The sequence below is a fragment of the Liolophura sinensis genome, chromosome 5, assembly GCF_032854445.1.
Source record: "Liolophura sinensis isolate JHLJ2023 chromosome 5, CUHK_Ljap_v2, whole genome shotgun sequence".
In the NCBI taxonomy this organism is placed as follows: Eukaryota; Metazoa; Mollusca; class Polyplacophora; order Chitonida; family Chitonidae; genus Liolophura; species Liolophura sinensis.
The window spans coordinates 3,606,075-3,625,142 of NC_088299.1; the positions used below are offsets into that span (position 1 = coordinate 3,606,075).

The window sequence follows — 19,068 nt, forward strand, 5'->3', positions numbered from 1 at the left end:
GTAAGTAGGGCCTTCCCTGTGCTGGATTTACAGGGTGACGAAAATTAATCCCCACCCTCCTCTCACTGACGGTAACCTCAAGTCGTTGAGTAAACATTTAAAAAATTGGGTGAAAGTGAAAAAGATTCACGTACCTTGTTAATATAACCATTTAAGGCCTAAGGAAGGGTACCATTACCTTCTCCAAGGGAGGGGTCAATGAACTAATGCCTTGTGCCTTGCCCATACATTGTCCATTACACGGTTTCAACATTTAAAAAACGTGTTAAAACCAAACAAAATTCAGCTTTTAATCTTTATTAAAGACATAATAAAGAACAAAGTATCAAAAGACCTGTACATGTACACGTATAAACGAAATACGACGTTTTGTCCGAAAAGGGGCATAACTCCCGTCGCACCGCTCAGATTTAGGACAGGAGTTATCCCTTACTTGCTGCCCTCGAGAAGACTGAGAACTTACTTCCCACTGAGCAAATATTAACCTTCGACATGACGTCACAGTCGCAGTACTCCAGCACTAAATGTGCAGCATCCATACAGAAGGTTGTACAACATTTTTGGCACCAATACGGGAGGTACTCCAGATTTTCTCTCGACAGTAAATTTGTACATGGCACCTTTTTTCTAGAAAGTGAAATCTTTGTGTGTCAAAGCACATTAATCATTACCAATGAACTGTCACCTGCTGCTCCAAAATACATGAGATATTGCACATTCCATCCACTGGGTGGGTTACAACTCTAGCCAAGCCCGGACTTGTCATCCACCAACAGGAATGTCAGGAATCTAACACATGACCTGATCACATGACCTGAGGTTCTCTCATCTGATCTTCATCCACCATGATGGAGACAATATGGTGGCCTGGAATCATTGCCAAACCTAAGATCCTAGGCTCTTCCTTTTCTCCACTATCTGCAGTAACAAACAAAGAAACTTGGAACCAAAGCTTATCTCCCCTTACTATGAGGATTTCAGTCTCAGCATTTGGCGTATGATGAAACGCAGGAATGGAATAAGTAATAACACTAATATGAATACAGTAGCGGCTGATTAACACCAGAAATGCTTCTGATATTATTAACCTTCAAATCAAATTTCATTAGATTCAGATCAGGAGTTTTGGGATATAGCACGGACAAGATTATCACTACATCAAACAGACAAATGGATGAACTTGAAGACAAGACCCAAAAGTTCATCGGCTCTTTCATGCCTTTGCTATTAAGAATTAAACTGCTGAAGAAGGTATGAAATACAATTAGACCATGAATAAACATGTACCCTATTCTGACAGTACATTTCATGAAGTTGCCAGACAAATTTTTGTAATGGGACATAAAATGCTCCATTAGTTCTGGAGATATGCAGACAAGGTCATACACTTTATAGTGGGCGACAGATGACAAACAGCCAAAACACAGGATATCTCAATCTATCCAACTAAATAGTTATATATATATATATATAGAACAATATAACAGAACAGTTTGAGTCATTTTTCTGTTTAAAGAAAATTAATATAAAAAAGCAATTCATACAAATCATCTAATGTTAAAAGGACATCTCAGCCAGTCACACAAATTGCACGATTCATTAGAGCTCAACAAAAAACATTTGTGTATAATATATCTGATCTAAATATTAAACTACTTTGGATTTAAACTGGTGCATTTGAATGATGACATGTAGTAACAGTTTGATTTGATTACTAATATATTCGCTGGTGTTCTATGTTTTACTCTCTTGGGAGAGGAAAGTGGACGAACTTTCACGAAATCTTCTTGGACAAGGGACATAACTCTTACAGACGAGGCAGAGGGTATGTAGTTGTCTATTAAAGCAGTCACACTTTAAAGGAGAAGAAAATTTAAATATCAATCAAATACCATTAAAAAGAGTATGCATTTCCTCGCAGGTGCATGCCATAAAAAAATTCTAATATGTACCTCAAGCTGATAAATTATAAATAAAGTCAGCGCCCAAATCCGCTGTGGGCGACTCCATTTTGCCTAAGAACTAGTCCTGAAGTCTTTTGTGTTAGGTAAAGAATTGCCCCCTGAAACCGCCGAAGTGCAGTTCGCACATTTGCGGTTGAACCCTTCTTCCTAGAAAGTAGCAAACAGTGCAGTTCGTTTTCCGATTGACGATCAGGAAACCGGAATGACAGACGTAGTTTCTGAGTTTACATGAATGAGCGGGCAGTTTTAACAACAACACACCCCCAGCATAAATTACAGGGTGTTAAAGATGGGGGACGCGACGGACTCAGGGAGTCAGCTTATGCCAGCTTTGTTCTATTCAGGTTTTATGTGTATGGTGAGGAAAAATCGCAAAATTATGCAACAGGCACCCACAAATAGAAAGTCTATAGTGTCATCTTTTTATGTTTTCTTCTCCTTTAAGACAACTCATTCACCAATGCCAAATGACTGCCTCAAATGGAATTAGACTTACCTAGGGGTTTAAGGTATTCTTCACACGATCCTAGTATGACATTTTTATCTTTATCCGTACACACAAACACACCTACAGAAAGAGAAACAGAAAAATAAAATAAAATAAAATGAGGATATTTTTATAAGCAGATTTGGGAAAAACAGATCATGATGAGACGTGTTCCCGCCATTTTTTGCATAAAGCTACTAAAACTTGCCCCAGTGATATTTGTTCAACAATACATATATGGTCCATTGAAATAGAATAAAATAAAATGAACCATAAAATTTAAATTTTTACATTCTAAATCAAATTTATAAACACTTTCAAAAATATGTGAAAATATTTTCAAGCATAGTCCTCAGCCGTGTGTCTCATGATCATAGATACTATTTTATTTGTATCTTTCTTTGATCTTAATAATGAGTAGCCTTTGAAAAGAAATCTTATGTTCCATACTAGCTGAAGGATTTCACTACATCGGTCACATCTGGATTCGAACTTAGATCTCAGCAGCCAAAGTCCAGGGCTCTATCAACTGAGCTAAAGGGAAATTCCCACTAGCTACCTCTGGCAATCATATAAGCACTGAAAGTGCTGCACTTGTTACAGTTCTGCCCACTTAAACCCTTCCCCTTTCCCAGGAAAAAGCACATAGTCTTGAATGCTGAACATTCACCAACATAACCAGGAATGTTCAAAAGAGCACAATTATGTGACGTGTCTTAAATAGCTAGTCCACCATAACCATTTCAAGCTATGAAATTCTGTACCAGAGATGTATACCTATCAAAGTCCTCCCATCTGTCATTTCAATCTTCATACTTTTATTCAGCCATTTCTCTAGAGCTTTCCTTCCCGATGGCTTCACTTCATCTGGCTTGGCATCCTGACAAACAAAAAAAGATTTCTGAACACAGAGAGCATTTTGTTCCTTTACTTGATCATTGTTTAATGCTATACTCAAGGGCTTTTTCACAAATATGATAACCATGATAGTGGTCACTTTCATGGCTGGTTGAAATATAGTGCGAGGCATGAACTGAACCATCCACACTGGCAATTTAACAATGAACTTTCCCACACAGTAATGTATGGATTTGCACACCATGGCCTGTGTGGAGTTTGCTGTAACTGCTCACTGGGTAACTACCTGTTATGTTTCCGCATTATTATTAAATGTTTGTATTATGTTGTTTACAATAATATGTTTTGTGAATGAATGCTCCACTGTTTTGTAATTCGTTTGTATGGGTTATCTCCCCTGTAAATGAACCACTAGATGTCATTACCTGTGTTACTATACCACGAGATTTGCCCTATATAAGGCCGTGTCAAGCTGTACATCAGCAGTTCTTGCAGAGCTCGCTCGGGGAACTCGTCTCTCTTCCTGAATAAGGATACTGAGGCAAAGTCCTGAATAAGGCCTGGCGGGTATCAAACGAAGCTTACAGCCTGCAGAAGGCTATCGGAGCTTTTCACGCCAGCTTCTGTCCTGGTTACGAGGGCCGGACCGAGTGCTCACGCCGGTGCGTGTGCATTACTTCTCTGTATATATATCTTCAATAAACTGCCGCAAACTTATTCAGTGTGTTCTGGTTCGTCTATCAATCTCGGGAGCCCCTGCTTGAAACAAGTCTGTCCCTGGGATTAAGCTTTATGGACAATCCTTATAATATTGTGTTACCTGGCTCCGTAACATACCTACATGTATTTGTATCAGTTCGCCGTTTGCTAAGTGCCTTCATTTTTATTTTACAGATAGTAAACTACTGACCGTTTCAAGTGGTCTATCGGAGTTTCTTCTACAATTGCACGCAGTGAGACTAGTCACATCTGGATTAGACCTGCCTTTAAAACACATATTTGACAAGCTGCCACTGCAAATGCATGCAGTTTTTAACTGGATGGCACTCTGATACTGGTTTGGGGCCATCCTTGCGAAACCTAACGTCATCTCGGACAACATGGTCAATGGCATCAATAACAAATAAACAATGAGGAACTTTTGACATGCATAAGCAAAGGCGCTCAAAACAAGCCCATATATGTAGGAAGTAAGGGTATGAAACAAATTTCGGCCAGCAGTATCCAATGTTTCCAAAATTCAAGAAATAAAGCCTTTAACTGCCAACTTTTCCACTCATTTCCCTACCTGGAGACATCTGTTTGAATCCACAGTTACTATTCAGTGGCACTTATACAACATATGCCAGGTGAGCCCATAAGATATCAGTGGTGTCCACGTGCCACCTTGCTCAGACTATAAATTTGTTTCTATTGGATTTGACTGCTTTTGTGAGTGAAGACTGTATAATTCATAAATGATCACCCTCACATTTCGTTCAAACAGTACCATTCATCACAGTGAAAGGTCAAATTCTGAACAGAAACACAAATTGCCCATGCTCTAAATATTCCATTTCATTTCAATATTTTTGGTCTTCGACATGTTAAGATTTTTATTAGGCCTATGTAGGCAAATCTTGCAAGTTACCAAATCCCACATTGTGAAATCACAGGTGCTTGCCATTGCAATCTGACATTTTCTGAATTCAATGTACCGTTGCCACTGTGCGGCAAGCGCTGGGTTATTATGCTCGCATGATCTCACACTGGCGCTTGCATTTGCACTGTACTGTTAGGGGCGTACAACAACAACGCATATGTAGGCCTAATGTGCGATATGCTAAGACAACAAGGCAAAAATAGGGTCAGTTCTCGCATGGTATAACTATAATATATAGCCATGCTGACAAAAGGTAGAGATTAAATGTTCAAGGGATTACGAAACACGCATAAACATGTACCACATTGTAGAAAAACACGCACTTACAATGCCACCTTCTCCAGCCATATTTCCGTTCTGCGGCTGTCTGCTAAGTGCGAATAAATTCAGAAAAACATCCGAAATACACTGTTAACACAGGATTAGCAAAGGAACACAAAAAGTGATGCCATTCTTTGCTTTACTAATATATCTGAATGATTTTTATAAGGCTACATAACAAGAAATAAATACTTAGGTAGCTTTGTTTCAATATTTATTTAAAGTCCGTTTCCGAATTAATTTTTAAGATTTGACATTTTAGTGAATATGCGCGTACAGGCCAGCCATTTTGGTTGACATTGGCAACGGGGATGCGAATGGAAGAAATAAGTCTGCAAATTTAGTTGGGGGCTCGCGTTGTTTCTCGCCATGGGTCGATCAAGTACTTCTCCCCAAACGAAGTTGCAACTCACAACACAATTGATGATCTGTGGGTTTCATTTTTAGGGAAGGTTTACAACCTTACGCCTCTATGTGAACGATACAAAGGTTGGTATAGAGCAACTGTTTGTTGTTGTTGTCATGCAGTTGTGATTTTTTTTTCAGTGACAGTTAATGTAATGGCTACAACTCAAGGCTAACAACAATGCTATTCTTTTTATGGTTGGTTAAGAAAAGATATTGTATCATGTTATGACAGTTTGCTTTTTCTCCAGATGTCTGTTTTCTGTATGGTTTCCTAGATCTCCGTGTTTGTTGTTTTCCTGTACTCAACAGTGTGACAGTTTGTTTCTTTAACGCGATATTGGGTGTTTACATGTTGCAGCATTTTCTGCACACTGTTTTCTAACTTCAGTACTCGAAAGTCTGCAGCTGGATCTGTCAGAAGTTTTAACACGATTATAAGTTAGTAACATAACTGCTAATTAACTATTATGTTCTTCATAATAGAAGAAAAATAAGCAAAACCCCAGCCATACCTTAATGTATGCATGTGTTTTGTATGGGAGATGTTGGTTGTGTCATTGTAAATTAACATTACCGCTGATCCTACATGTTTTCTGTTGATGGATCAGATCGATAGGTCATATACATGTATATAATGTATATGATGTAAAATTTTACATACTTGATCATTTATTTTGTCAGCTCTGCTTTTTCTGAAATTGCTGTGACGTTAGGTTTAGCAAGATTTTATTTGCCCAAGGAAGACAGTACAGAGCACATTCCATTCAAAAACCTGATGAAAATTCTTAGAAGGATTTAATTCATGTGATCCAAATCAGTTAGTCAACTTTAATGGGCAGTTGTTGTTTTACATATATGTTCAGATCAGTTTTTTTACCTTTTTTTAACGCAGTTAATCTTATTTGTGATTTCAGGAGATGTGCTCTTAAAACCAATCATACTAGCTGCAGGGACAGACATATCACATTGGTTCAACCCAAAAACGAAAGATGTGAGTTTCATTTTCTTGACCACTGATTTCATTTCTATTATATTTTTGAATTCATGGAAACTGTGGAAAGTTTTGTGACAGTTTGTATTAATATGCGAGTATATGCCAATAAATATAAATGAAGTGTTAATAGAGCAGGCAGTATTGATTCTTTTTAACTTGGGCTAGTGCGTTTTGCATGTAAAATTTTTTTGACATAAAATTGTATTGATCATGGAGGTTAAATTACTCCTCTGCTTTTCAGTATTATTACCAATAGTTGATTTTTTATATAATATTTGATTTTTGGTGGCAGATACGAACCTATGTTGACCCTGAAACTGGCTGTACCATTCCCTATTGTCCAAACGGGAGGTTTGTCCATATTCCTCCTCCCTTCCCCTCCACGGAGTGGGCACCAGATTTCGGCCGTCCATGGTGGCGAGATGACTCCTACCTTGTTGGCACACTCTCCAAGAAAACACGCAGTATTAAAATCATAAACACGTTAACCTCCCAGGAACAGGTCATAGAGGTATGCCATGACACATTTTTCTATTTTTAACTGAAATTGGCCTATGCTCTTCAAAATAATCAGGCCGTAAGTGGGAAGGTCTTCCAGCAACGTGCGAATGGTCGTGGGTCTTGCTGGTCGCCGTCGTCCAACTGAAAATATCTTGAAACATCAATCAAATAAATCAAAATAATCCTGTGTCTAAGGGGAGATAATTACATGATACATGTATACCCTATGACAAATTTGGTGGTTATCAACAGAAAATGAGTGATTTAACAGTTTCATCAAAAATTTTGATGAAAGTTACTCTCATTGCTTGAATGGGTGTGTAATATCCCTTGAAAATGTCATCTTCAAAATGATGTTGCGAATATATTCCTGTGTGTACATGTATTTATTATCATATATATGTATGAAGAATTTTCCAAAATCAAAAAAGTGATGAAGTGAAAAAATGAAGTGATGATTGCAGTATGCTGAATGTGAGTTACAATTGTTTTGCTGTCAGGTATGCTCAGAGGAAAACATGGAAGAGATTTTAGACAGGTATCTCAAATACAATGCTCATGCTGGGAGCTACACATGGAAGTATGACAGAGTGAATCTTAGCATGAATAAGACGTTAGAAGACAATGGAATTCCAGACGAGGATGAAGATTTTTACACGCTCCGTATGAACGATGACACCTTTCTTCAAACAATACATCTGTACTTCAATGATGATTTAACAGAAGCCTGATTATAACAAGGGCTATTAAAACACCAAAAGGCGTTATGTGTACATAGGGACAAAACTGTAAAGGATGATGGTTGCTAAGGATATATTCATTTTGCCATCTTGTCGTTTTGCATATTGCAGGCTGTAAAATTTGTGCTACACCATTAAAATCAACATGAGGATAAATGGAAAGAATTGCTTACATTAGACTTATTGTGCGATGGAACACTTTCCATATCTTAATTACGTAAACTGATGTGTCTCTTCCTCAAACTTTTATGCATTCCAAAACATGTATAGTGTACATTACATTTTATAAGTTTTAAAAGGATTTTTTTTTATCACGACTAAATGGCTCTGCAAGATAAAGCTATCAAAGTGAAGAGTTCTTGACCTTCTTTCATGTGTTTTGTTGTAAAACATTTTATAAACAATGTCTTTCACAATTAAAAGATATCTGGGGAAAATGTCTGATTTGTGGATGAAGTCTGCTCATACATTACAATTGATTGATTTAATATACTGTACAGTCAAAAGGGTTATTACTTTTGGCAATTTCTTGCAGGTATTGGATACAGTTAAAAAGCACCACTGCTGATGTGTGGGAACAGCAAAGTTTGTTCGCTCTTTGTACGGTTGCTTTGCTTTTACCATTTCATTTTACCGTGTATTATATGTTTATGTTTTTAATGCCTTATGAGTAACGAAACGTGTGATAAGTACTCTATGAATGTTCTGTGTCTAAATACATAAACTGACTTATATCAGTTACTCTATATAACCATGGATTTAAGTCTTATTAGTTTTATATGTACATCTGGATCACAGGTACAGATTTATGTATTTGTTTCAAACAGTGCAGGATTTTAAACTAGAGCTGGGCAAGATTTGTTATAGCCTCAAGTAAAGGAGCTCTATAAGTTGAGTGCAAGACGACACACGGTTGTTGCAGCTATTGCGAATTTCCATATTCAAGAATATTTCTCTTTATGTTGGCAGCCAGGTTTAGGATGGAGGAGAAACCACTGACATTAGGTGCCAGGTACCAGGGGTCAATTCCACAGAACCATTTCTGACTTGTCAAAATTTGAAATACAATCTTAAAGCTTATTTTTGAGCTTTACAAATTGAAATTTTGTCCACCCTCATTATTGTTATCGTAAGACAAACATAAAGATTTCAACTTTAAGTACCAAAAAGTAAGCATCATAAAGAGTTTTTAAATTTTGACTCAAGTCAGAAAAGGATTTGTGGTATAGGCTCCCTGGGTAAGCCTTGTGAGAAAACCATGCACTAATGAACCAGCCGCAACTAAATTTGAGTGTACAAAACCATTTAGCCTGTTGTTACCTCAGTCAGAGATATAAACAGTTATATGCACGTAGCTGATCAGTACACTGAATTAGTAGTCACTGTTGCAAAAACTCAAGATTATTTCACCATGTATTCTCCCTTCCATGTCATTTTGTACATGTGGAGAGGGATGAAGCAAATTGGCCAGATCTCTTGCTACATGTGCAAACTTATGTATGACGCTCTCTGTTTCAAGGACTTAATCAGAGGGGCCACATTTCAAGCAGTTATTGCATGGAAACCAGTGAGCATTTAGAATCAACAAAATCATTAAATATTTAAAGACTGTGTACAGATTTAGCTGGTTTTCAAAACAGATGTGAGTCAGATTCAGGATTACAAAAAAGGAATCCTGGTCACAAAATGTGTTCAAAACCTGACATTATTGCAGCAGTTATTGCAGGAAGACCAAAATGTGAAAGATGGACAGAGGGATGCACAGACAGAAAGATGGACTGACCCAAATTAATATCTCACACTAATAAACCAACTAAAACTCAGTGGAGGTGGCCACACAATTTTTTTACACAGCAAACCAACGGCTCATAATCTAATCTTGCATTTCTCATGAGGACACCAACTAAAGCCAAGACAAAATCCATTTTGTTACCATTATGCTGGCTTAGTTCAAACACATTCAAACAGTGGTTATTTTTCAGAATAAACAACAACTTAACCATGATGTACAACATCAACAAATATTATTCTCGTAAAATAATTAGAGAATTTTTTCCAAATCTAACAGTGTCTTCAATCATATGTATTTATGCAGATTGAGTGTGCTTAAATGCACATCAATTTAAATGTTCAACATTGTTATGATTGTAAAAAGTAAAGTCAGAAAATAAGTTATGTATTTAGTACCGTACCACAGTTTACAGTAATAAAAATGCATTTGGTATACATTGTGTGGAAAAAGGTCAGTATACCTGTAGAAGTTAAAGGTAAATTAAACAATGACCAGTCAGTACAAAATTTCTTCATATCCAGCCACCTTGTTGGAGTTTACCAGGGATGTATATATCACTGAGAAATCTTGGTGATACACCTGTTAAACACTGAATTTCAGCCTTTACTCCAGACTGCAGAATTACTTGTATTTCGTGGTACCAAATTTGATTGGAGATGACATACGGTCTGACCAGCAGTTCTCTGGCTTTGTTTTTGTCAGCCACTGTGACTGGAATAAGCATATTTTTTGGGGATTTTGAACCTGGTAATGTCAGAAGGAAACACACCAAGCCAGCGTACTGCAGGTACAGTTAAATGGTGTGACTCATACGCTAAAGCAAGTGAGCCATATCTGTAGACAGCCATAATTTCCATCCCATGAGGATCAGCATCGACTAAAGCAAATATTGGGATAGCAAATTCCTCCCACAATTTCCTTAGTAACAGTCGAGGTGTTTATATCTGGGAAGCCCTTTCCTGTAATCAAAATACATGGATGCAATCTGTGGCAGAAATCATCATCAATAAGCTTTTGAAACGTGGCGTCCTTTTCCACAATGAGAATAAACTTGGCTTGAGAGTCCAAAATTTCTGATACCATTGACGTGAGATGGTATTAAAAGGCCCGCTGTCGCCGCGCAGTCAAAGTAATTCCCGTCAGTAATCTTGGAATCTCAAATCTCCCGCCACACAGCCTTTTGATGTCGCGAGGACGTGCAGTTCCCATCTGGGAATAGCCAGCATACAAGAAATGTTGGCGACAATGTTATCCACAACTGACTGACTGTTAAACAACACAGTGTCTTGGTAATAAATATCCCGCTTAGTACAGAAACTGTTCATCTGGATAAGTCGATACATGATTGACAAGACTTTCTTTCAAAATCAAGCTGAATTTCCTCGTAGAACTTGGCGAGTCGAACCGAACGTGAGTCTTGCGAGCGTCTTGCATCATATGCATTCCACTGGAGTCTTCAAACTGAATATTTTCCCACGATCGAGTATTGTTGTGAGACAACACAGGCGACTTTCCATTACCCACGCTTTCCAAAATGTGTCGGACACATAACTCAATTTTTCCAGTGCATTCTTTTTTTTCACGATGTCTAGATCGTGGGGCCAGTACATGCGACAGAAACCGACCTTGCTGCAATTTCGGTTTGGAACATGTTGCGAACAGTCGATATTTTCATGTCATGGAGTAATACCCGACGGTGATCGTCTACTGCAGTCCAAAATGGATCATTTTCTCTCAACCGTGTATTGTTCGCTCGCAGCATTTTGGCGTTGTTGATTTCGTCTGCTTCATGCGATAGCGCCCCCACTTACAAGGGCGCAAACTCTTGAGGTTTTTTGCTAGATCGTTGTTCTCCATGCGCTACCCAACGCCATTTTACCAGCATCCACTATACAGTGTTGATCCACTAACAAAACAAAGAAAAAGAAAGTTGTGAAAATACACGTACACACGTCGTGTAGGTTGTGCGTATGAATCATATTCCTGCTTCAGTCATTCAGTCATTATACCAGAAGATATGAAATATCTGTATGGTATTTATTCAGCGAACCTAAAAAATGTTCATAACATTTTTCATATACATAGGCCTACCCTAGTATAATGTAAATAGTGGACAATCTGTAGGAAGTATTATACCAGCATCAGTTTACCATTACTCAATAATTCTAAATTATTTTCTGTCTATAAATTTATTTATTTATTTATTTATTTATTTATTTATTTATTTATCTGATTGGTGTTTTACGCCGTACCGGTACTCAAGAATATTTCATTTATAATACGACGGCGGCCAGCATTATGGTGGGAGGAAACCGGGCAGAGCCCGGGGGAAACCCACGACCATCCACAGGTTGTTAATAAATTTAAGTGAGTTGCAGACCAATCAGTGTAAAATATACTTTTGATCAGGTCTGAGCATGAGAGGATTTGAGAGGATTCAGTTTGACCAAAGGTAGAGAGGAACGTATACAAAATGTAAAGATCGCGATATACAATGGGACAGCTCCCAAAATAGGCCGGTAATATATGAACTTAATGTTGTATATGTCATAAAAATTCAATGAATATCCTGATTTAAGACAAAAAATATAGACATACACACGTGGCATAATTTGAGGATGTGTACAAAACCATTTTCTGCATATGTGCTTGCTTTTCTGTAACCTGAAAATAATATAATGGGATTGATATGTTCATAGCGTTCATCCAATGCTACTAAATATTTTATTATACACCAGTTATTCAAACGACAAAGCCCATGGTCGAACAGTTTAGATAACCTTTCGGTTGTCTCCTTGGTGATCGTACCTATTTATCACAAAGTTATTGATTAATATATTCAATGGGAAGAAAAGTCCCGCTGTTTATGCTTATGAATTCAAGTATATGTAATTTATCAAGGCGCTTTTCTGAGCACCCGATGAAGTACATGTAGGCCTACGTAATAAGGTACCAGTTCGGCTCATGGTTCGCTGCTGATGAATTAAGGTAACCTATATGGAATTAGCAAGGTAGTGACGGACTTTAATGGTAAGCACTTGTTATAGGTTTCATAGTAACCGCTCCGTCATCATCATGTTTATCACTGTTGAACGATCTGACTGGAATGCTCTGTCAAATGGGCTGAAAATTTAATTGAATGACGATAGTCATACATTTAATGGTTCCTGAGTGGTTCCCCACACTTCGACACATGACAAGCTCCTTGTGTACAGCTTCGGCTTGTCTTATATTACCTGGTTTTTAAATATATGTGTGTAAAGTGATTTGAGGAATATGACGACGAGGAGGCATTAGGTGTGTGTACATATATTGTGTCCTCTTGTGGTACTGGACGAGTTCATGCCGCGCCAAAGTGCTGCCGCGAAGGAAGTATCACGCGAAGACACCAGACATGACACACCAGTCACATTATAGGCATATACAACCACCAGACCAACCAGTTTTGTTTCCTTTCTTAACCAGATTTTAGTAGCACCCAAACAGGGTCTGATCTTAGGTCTCCCGATTTTGAGGCGGACACACTAACCATAAAGTTCTTCAGACTGATCCTTGGTTTCCCGACTGTGGGACGGATGCTCGAATCATTAGGTATTCAGAAAGGCCCCAGAAACAGCGCGGTGTGTGTGTGTGTGTGTGTGTGTGTGTGTGTGTGTGTGTGTGTGTGTGTGTGTGAGGGGGGGGGGGAGGGGGGGTGTCTATAAGTTCCCTTTGGAAGGCCGGTTTTAATACACACCAAGAGGGCTACACTGCAACTGTTTGTCGGAACATATACAGACACTTTATAAGGATTACACATGCAGGCCTGCCTTTAATGCAAGTAACAAAGCAGGAGCAAGAAAAGAGAGGTATTTTGTCTGATATGGAATAAATGGTCTACTCACGGTGACGTCGCGATGTTGACGCCGTTCAGGGGGAAAAGGGGATGATTAGGTGACGAGTACCGTCAGAAGATACCGTCAGATGTGTGGTGTTCATGTGTGGAAAAAACTGACGTCTAGCTTCACTAAAATGCGAAATATGTCCCTCTTCGGCATCCCACTGTTACAAAATAGTCATGAGGACATTACTTTTTCATCTGAAGGTGTCTAGTATCCAAATATCTGCATGGGCCCAGATTAGCTGTTAGGATTATAGCTCCATGTCATTTTCAGAGGAATTTGCAAGCTTATTTGTATCTTATTAACCATTTCTTGTTTGCAAGGCTGGAGACGTATGGAATGCATATGATGCGTATCTTTCATTTTGTTCGTTAGCTTTCAGATTACATATGTTGAAATTACCGACTGTTATTCAAGTTATGTTGTAGTTTTATTTTAAATATGCTAGTTTTAAGGATAATATGCCTCGTTTAAGTTGCGCGGATACCATATGGTTAAGTTGAAAACAGACGGACAAGATCTAGGTATGTTCCGTAAACGCTTTAAGGTACTGTAAGCTCCGTCTGCAAAATCGTAATATTGAGCATATTGATTGTATTTTTAAATGAGAGAAGTGGACTGTAAACCAATTGCGCTTGTTACGTAAGCCTTTGTTTTCCATCTAATAGGGCCCTCCTGGTATAGAATTTAATTCATGCCTTTGCCAAGGGTAACGTCTGTTGTCGTTGCCGTAATATTGGCAGAATGCCAACATGCATTAACATGGTAAATATATTCATTGTTCACAACAACGTTTCAACGTGTTGTAACATACCGGGTAGATTAAGTACAATCTACAAAGTAATGAAATCAATGACTTGGATAATGGTATCATTGCTTGATATCGTTATCATGATACAGGACATTGTAAAATTTACGCTAAAATTTCCCTGAAAAGCTAAGCCCAAATGCTAGTTCATTTCTTATCCTTACATCTACGTAATCTCAACGGAGATTGGATGCCACGGGCTATGGTCAGTTTGCGTTAACATTTACTTATCATGGCTTGAGTCTCGAAAAGGCTTAAAAATGGTACGTGTTCGAGCATGTACCGTTTCGTGGACTATTATTCTTTGTTTGACCAGATTCCAAAGGGAAATCTCCCTAGAGAACCACATTTGCCTCTGATAAGCCATTTACTGAGCTGACATTGGAATGGCTGAACATTTGCTACAGACAACACCGGACAAGAGAGCAAACAGAATAGAATGGAATCAATGCGTGCGCATGAAAGCGTTTCTATAGAGAGTTGTTTCACTCAGTGAAACAGCTCTGTGATCGATTAGATGGCGAATTGATAAGTAGCAGTAACAGGCTTTACGTTGGCGGCAACCGGAAGTTTAACCTGTATTGTAATAGAAAGATCGATATCGGAACACACCTGAGAATATTAATCAGTGCGGGGTTTGTGAATGTCTAGTACAGAAGTACATACAGGTGTCTATGCAGCCCAATAATCAGGTACGAACCGTCAACAACTTGCTTTACATGACAACGTTTTCATCACGGGTTTGGAATCACTTGACATCTGAATCTTGCATCAAAATGGCGGGTCTCGATGCCAGTTATATCGCTTGTCTGAACGAAGCACATTTGATTTGTACCATTTGTGACGGGCCGCTACGAAAACCCATCATCTCACCTTGCTTCCACGCCTTTTGCTCCACCTGTCTTAACGATAGGTTTGCGCAGCAGAAAGGCAAAGTCAAACAATGTCCTGTTTGTGACACCGAGCTCTCGCCTGACGAAAGGAAATCGCCGCCTCAGGTTCAGTTTCTACAAACCCTTCAAGAGGTCATCAAATCTAAACGATTCGAGCAAAAACATTGCGGTTTTTGCGACAGGGAAAAATACGCTGTGTGGTACTGCAAAAAATGCGACGACAATCTTTGTGGGCAATGCAAGGAAAATCACAGCAAGTTGAAAGGAAAAGAAAAACACCGGGAATTTGATTTTCTGGACGAAACCGTAAAGGAAATTTGTCAACGCCGTAATGATTTTCACTGTGAGGACCATGCCGAGGAAATTTTAGCGTACTATTGTAATACATGTTCTAAGACGGTGTGCGTGGTTTGTGAATCAGCCCGTCATGACGCCCACACAACCACTCGTCTGTCAAAAAAGGCGGACACGCTGAGAAAAGAGCTCTCGTCTGCAGCGGATGACTTCATCACGAATTTACAAGAACTCCAAGAAAAGAGCAATATACGTAACAGGAAAGCAACTGAAAGCAGATCTCAGATCGAAGAGGACGTTAAGAAATGGGCTAAAACGTTAAAGAATGCAATCGACGCTAAAGCTAAAGAGATCTTGGGAAAGTTGTCTAATCAGGACGAAAGTGACCAGAGTGACCGAAGTGTGGATTATTCACTGTGGAATGATGTGTGCTTTTTCCCGAAGCAGTTGAGTGATTACGGAAGTGATGTGGAAGTCATCAACTTGGCGGACACAGTAATGGTGAAACTGCAGAATTTAAAGGCTAAAAGGGGCCCTTCTTACGATGACAACCTCAAGGTCATGAAGTTTATCCCTGAACTGAAATGTTCCTCATCGGACGTGTTAAGTATTGGGTGGATTGACGAGAGATCTGGATCGAACGACAATTCTAAAATTTCCAAGCGTGAAAACGAAAGAACAGAAATGTCTACATTTGCTGTGCAAAATTCACTGCTGACTACAACTAAAATGCTGACGTCATTTCAAGCAGAGTGGGACGTTACAGGGATAAGTGTGACATCACACAATGAGTATCTTATTAACAGTAGACTCCAGAAGGCCTGCCTGGTCTACCAAGCATCGGGGAATCTCGTTCGGGAAGTGAAATCTCGCGGATTAAACCCTTTTGATGTCACTGTGCTGAAAAACGGAAATTACGTCATAACAGACCGAGACGCAAAGAAAGTAAACGTTTACAGTCCCGAGGGAAACTTTCTGGAAACGCTAAAGATAGAGATTGGCGAGCCAGCTGGGATCGCTGTGTTATCAAATGGCGACTTGGTTATTACCGATCTCCAGCAGAAAGACGTCTGTGTGTTTTCGCCACACCGTAAAATGTTTCCTTTAAAGTCACTGAAAACGGAAAACGGAAACCGGACGTTCAAATGGCCTTTATATGTGACTGTAAACAGCATGGATGAGATAATTGTATCTGACAATGAACTTCATTGCGTGAAGATTTTCGACAAGAAAGGCAAACTGCGTACACAGCACGGTCGCTATGGCGAAGACGGGGAAAACCTACGCGGACCACGAGGTGTATGTACCGATTCGTCGGACTATATTTTCGTGACGGATTACACCAATGATCGGATACACCTACTCTCACCCGAAGGGAAATTTGTACGAATTCTTACCGCACGAGAAAACGGGTTATCCGGACCACGAGTTGTAACCATTGATGCAGAGGGTAGACTTGTCGTCTGCCAGGAGAATGCAACTGTTAAAATTATTGATTACAAGAAATAGGCCGTCTAATCGAATAAGAAGATGAAACACATGTTTATATATGTGCTTGGGAACTTCAAAATAAAACTAGGCCAACTCGGGAGCTCAACCCAATCCAACTGGTTATACGCAGTTTGTCCACGTCGCTGAAGGTCACACGACTTATAACAAACTAACATATTACTACAGTTGAGCAGTGTCGTTAGTTTGCACACACGAGCGCTTAGGACCAGGCGAAACAGTTGAGTTCGGTCGGGTTTTACGCTCCTGTGAATGACGAGTCTAATATATACTTTCACCAACTAGCCAGCTCTTTGGAACGATCAGTGATGTTATTTTTGTGAACAAAATTCCAGTAAGCATCACTTAGGACTGTAGTGATGCAGCAAAAGTCAAACGGCAGTATCGAGTGCCCATCTGTACGCATGAGCAAAAAGGGTTTACACAATGGGCAAACAAAAAAAGCGCATGCTCGCGCTCTAGCTTTGTAAACTGGTGACACTCCAGGATTCAGCTCACTTCTGATTTTCTGATTTTCAAAAGATTCACTTGTGACAGAGATTCCCTAGTCTAATGAATTCGATGTTGTATGCCAACGACACAATATCTGATATTTTCCTGACAGCACATAGAACTTCCGTACCGTTTCCTATCTGACATTTTCTCAACCAGAAATCCCTTGCCGGGGGGATCGCACTGTTGTTGGCCCTAAATGAGCTTCTGTTCTTAACATTTGAAAATAATCCGCCGTCGATTACAAACGAAAAATCCATATCGTGGAGAATATTCCACTCGGCATCACAGTAATGCGCCAAAGAATAGAGATCGCAGACATAACTGCCTGTTCGAAGGTTTTGCTTGGTTGTGGACTAAAAATGCTCAATTTGATCGGAGCCGATTATGGTCCACTGAAAGTGCAATCCCCTTGGCTAAGGATTCTTTGTTGAGGAAATATCAGATAGAAAATGCTACGGGGGTACTATGTGCGGGTAGGAAAATCCCCAGCGTTTTGGGAAGGGACCTTTTTTACACCTTGTATCGTTGACATACAGCCTATAATTCATTACAGTGAAATTCACGGGATGTGTGTACTAAATCTGCTAAATTGTGTGAGACTGCCAAATGTTAACGTGCTACAACATATAAGAAGATTTGCCTTATCACGTGCATCGCACACCGCTATCTCATTTAATGGAAAGGCCCTTACAGGCCACAGTTAAGACTTACTAAAAGTAGTTCCAAATATTTTTAGCACTACTTTTTTGGACATTTTTGGTCTTAACTTTTGCGCATTAGTCTCTGCCTGTTTTCAATTTGAAGTTTACTGCCAGGTGTATTTTAATGCCTGTTAACTGCCGAATGCACCCGTTTGGAAACATGGTAAATGTGTACTTCACTGTGGTACATGTAACTGGCATCTCCAGACTTCTCTTATGTTTAGCCGTCCATATCTCTCATAGCCGTCCCTCGATGTTTTATCAGTAACGTGTCATATGTTGGTTAATATAACAGGCTAACAGGGTTGCAGACACAGGAGCTGCCCAGCGACATTTGAAGTCTAGCCTGTAAGCAAATGAAATATTAATTGCAGTATAAGTCCCATTGTGTTCGCGCTCTTCCTGACGGACATCCTATAGACGTCCTCAGTTCTGAGGATCTGCTTTTAATGACAATTTTCAATGATGCCACAAATTCAATTCTCACTTCTGCTGGTTAAGCAACATGTAATAGTTGTCTTAGAAGTACCTCAGGAGGTTTGTTCGTGTCGGTCCCACAAACCCATTTCTGATTCAAGCAAAACTTTTAAATATGATATCAGAAATATTTTTAGATCCTAGAAATCAAAATTTTTCCAATTGATGCATGTTATGTCAAGACAAATTTGTGACAAGGTTTTCAATTTTAAAAGTCAGAAATTGTTTTGTAGGATCGGATCCTGGCGTTGTGTCCGCCAGGTCATCTGACTGCTCAGACTGAAACAGTTTAATCTGTTTATC

General features: G+C 39.2%; 4 protein-coding genes across 4 annotated transcripts; 2 read left to right on the forward strand and 2 right to left on the reverse strand.

Annotated features, from left to right (window-relative positions):
- Positions 1-265: 265 nt before the first annotated feature.
- Positions 266-5,303, reverse strand: LOC135465912 (N-alpha-acetyltransferase 38-A, NatC auxiliary subunit-like). Its single transcript, XM_064743294.1, has 4 exons — positions 5,279-5,303; positions 3,229-3,331; positions 2,461-2,532; positions 266-918 (listed from the first exon to the last, which is right to left on the reverse strand). The coding sequence occupies exons 1-4, from the start codon at positions 5,297-5,299 to the stop codon at positions 806-808; spliced, it is 309 nt and encodes a 102-aa protein (XP_064599364.1). The 5' UTR covers positions 5,300-5,303; the 3' UTR covers positions 266-805.
- A 236-nt stretch (positions 5,304-5,539) lies between these two features.
- Positions 5,540-8,640, forward strand: LOC135465968 (cytochrome b5 domain-containing protein 1-like). The gene is made up of 5 exons (XM_064743352.1): positions 5,540-5,545; positions 5,617-5,761; positions 6,595-6,671; positions 6,967-7,185; positions 7,676-8,640. Exons 1-5 carry the CDS (start codon positions 5,540-5,542, stop codon positions 7,904-7,906), a joined length of 678 nt encoding a protein of 225 aa, XP_064599422.1. The 3' UTR covers positions 7,907-8,640.
- A 1,144-nt stretch (positions 8,641-9,784) lies between these two features.
- Positions 9,785-11,476, reverse strand: LOC135465895 (meiotic recombination protein SPO11-like). Its single transcript, XM_064743266.1, is given in 6 exon segments — positions 9,785-10,440; positions 10,442-10,639; positions 10,641-10,775; positions 10,777-10,851; positions 10,853-11,065; positions 11,067-11,476. Coding segments are annotated over 6 exon segments (927 nt in total). The 5' UTR covers positions 11,151-11,476; the 3' UTR covers positions 9,785-10,218.
- A 3,696-nt stretch (positions 11,477-15,172) lies between these two features.
- On the forward strand, positions 15,173-17,092 carry LOC135465969 (E3 ubiquitin-protein ligase TRIM71-like). The gene has a single exon (XM_064743353.1). The coding sequence runs from the start codon at positions 15,173-15,175 to the stop codon at positions 17,090-17,092; it is 1,920 nt and encodes a 639-aa protein (XP_064599423.1).
- Positions 17,093-19,068: the final 1,976 nt, after the last annotated feature.

What these genes read in the sequence shown, in the direction of transcription:
- LOC135465969 (XM_064743353.1), top strand. Translation starts at nt 15,173, where the DNA reads ATGGCGGGTCTCGATGCCAGTTATATCGCTTGTCTGAACGAAGCACAT.
- LOC135465912 (XM_064743294.1), bottom strand. Translation starts at nt 5,299, where the DNA reads ATGGCTGGAGAAGGTGGCATT. An exon ending in TGGCTGGAGAAGGTGGCATT is followed by an intron (nt 3,332 to 5,278) that starts GTAAGTGCGTGT and finishes TTTGTTTGTCAG; the next exon opens with GATGCCAAGCCAGATGAAGT. An exon ending in AGATGGGAGGACTTTGATAG is followed by an intron (nt 2,533 to 3,228) that starts GTATACATCTCT and finishes CTCTTTCTGTAG; the next exon opens with GTGTGTTTGTGTGTACGGAT.
- LOC135465968 (XM_064743352.1), top strand. An exon ending in TCTATGTGAACGATACAAAG is followed by an intron (nt 5,762 to 6,594) that starts GTTGGTATAGAG and finishes TTGTGATTTCAG; the next exon opens with GAGATGTGCTCTTAAAACCA. An exon ending in CCCAGGAACAGGTCATAGAG is followed by an intron (nt 7,186 to 7,675) that starts GTATGCCATGAC and finishes TTTTGCTGTCAG; the next exon opens with GTATGCTCAGAGGAAAACAT.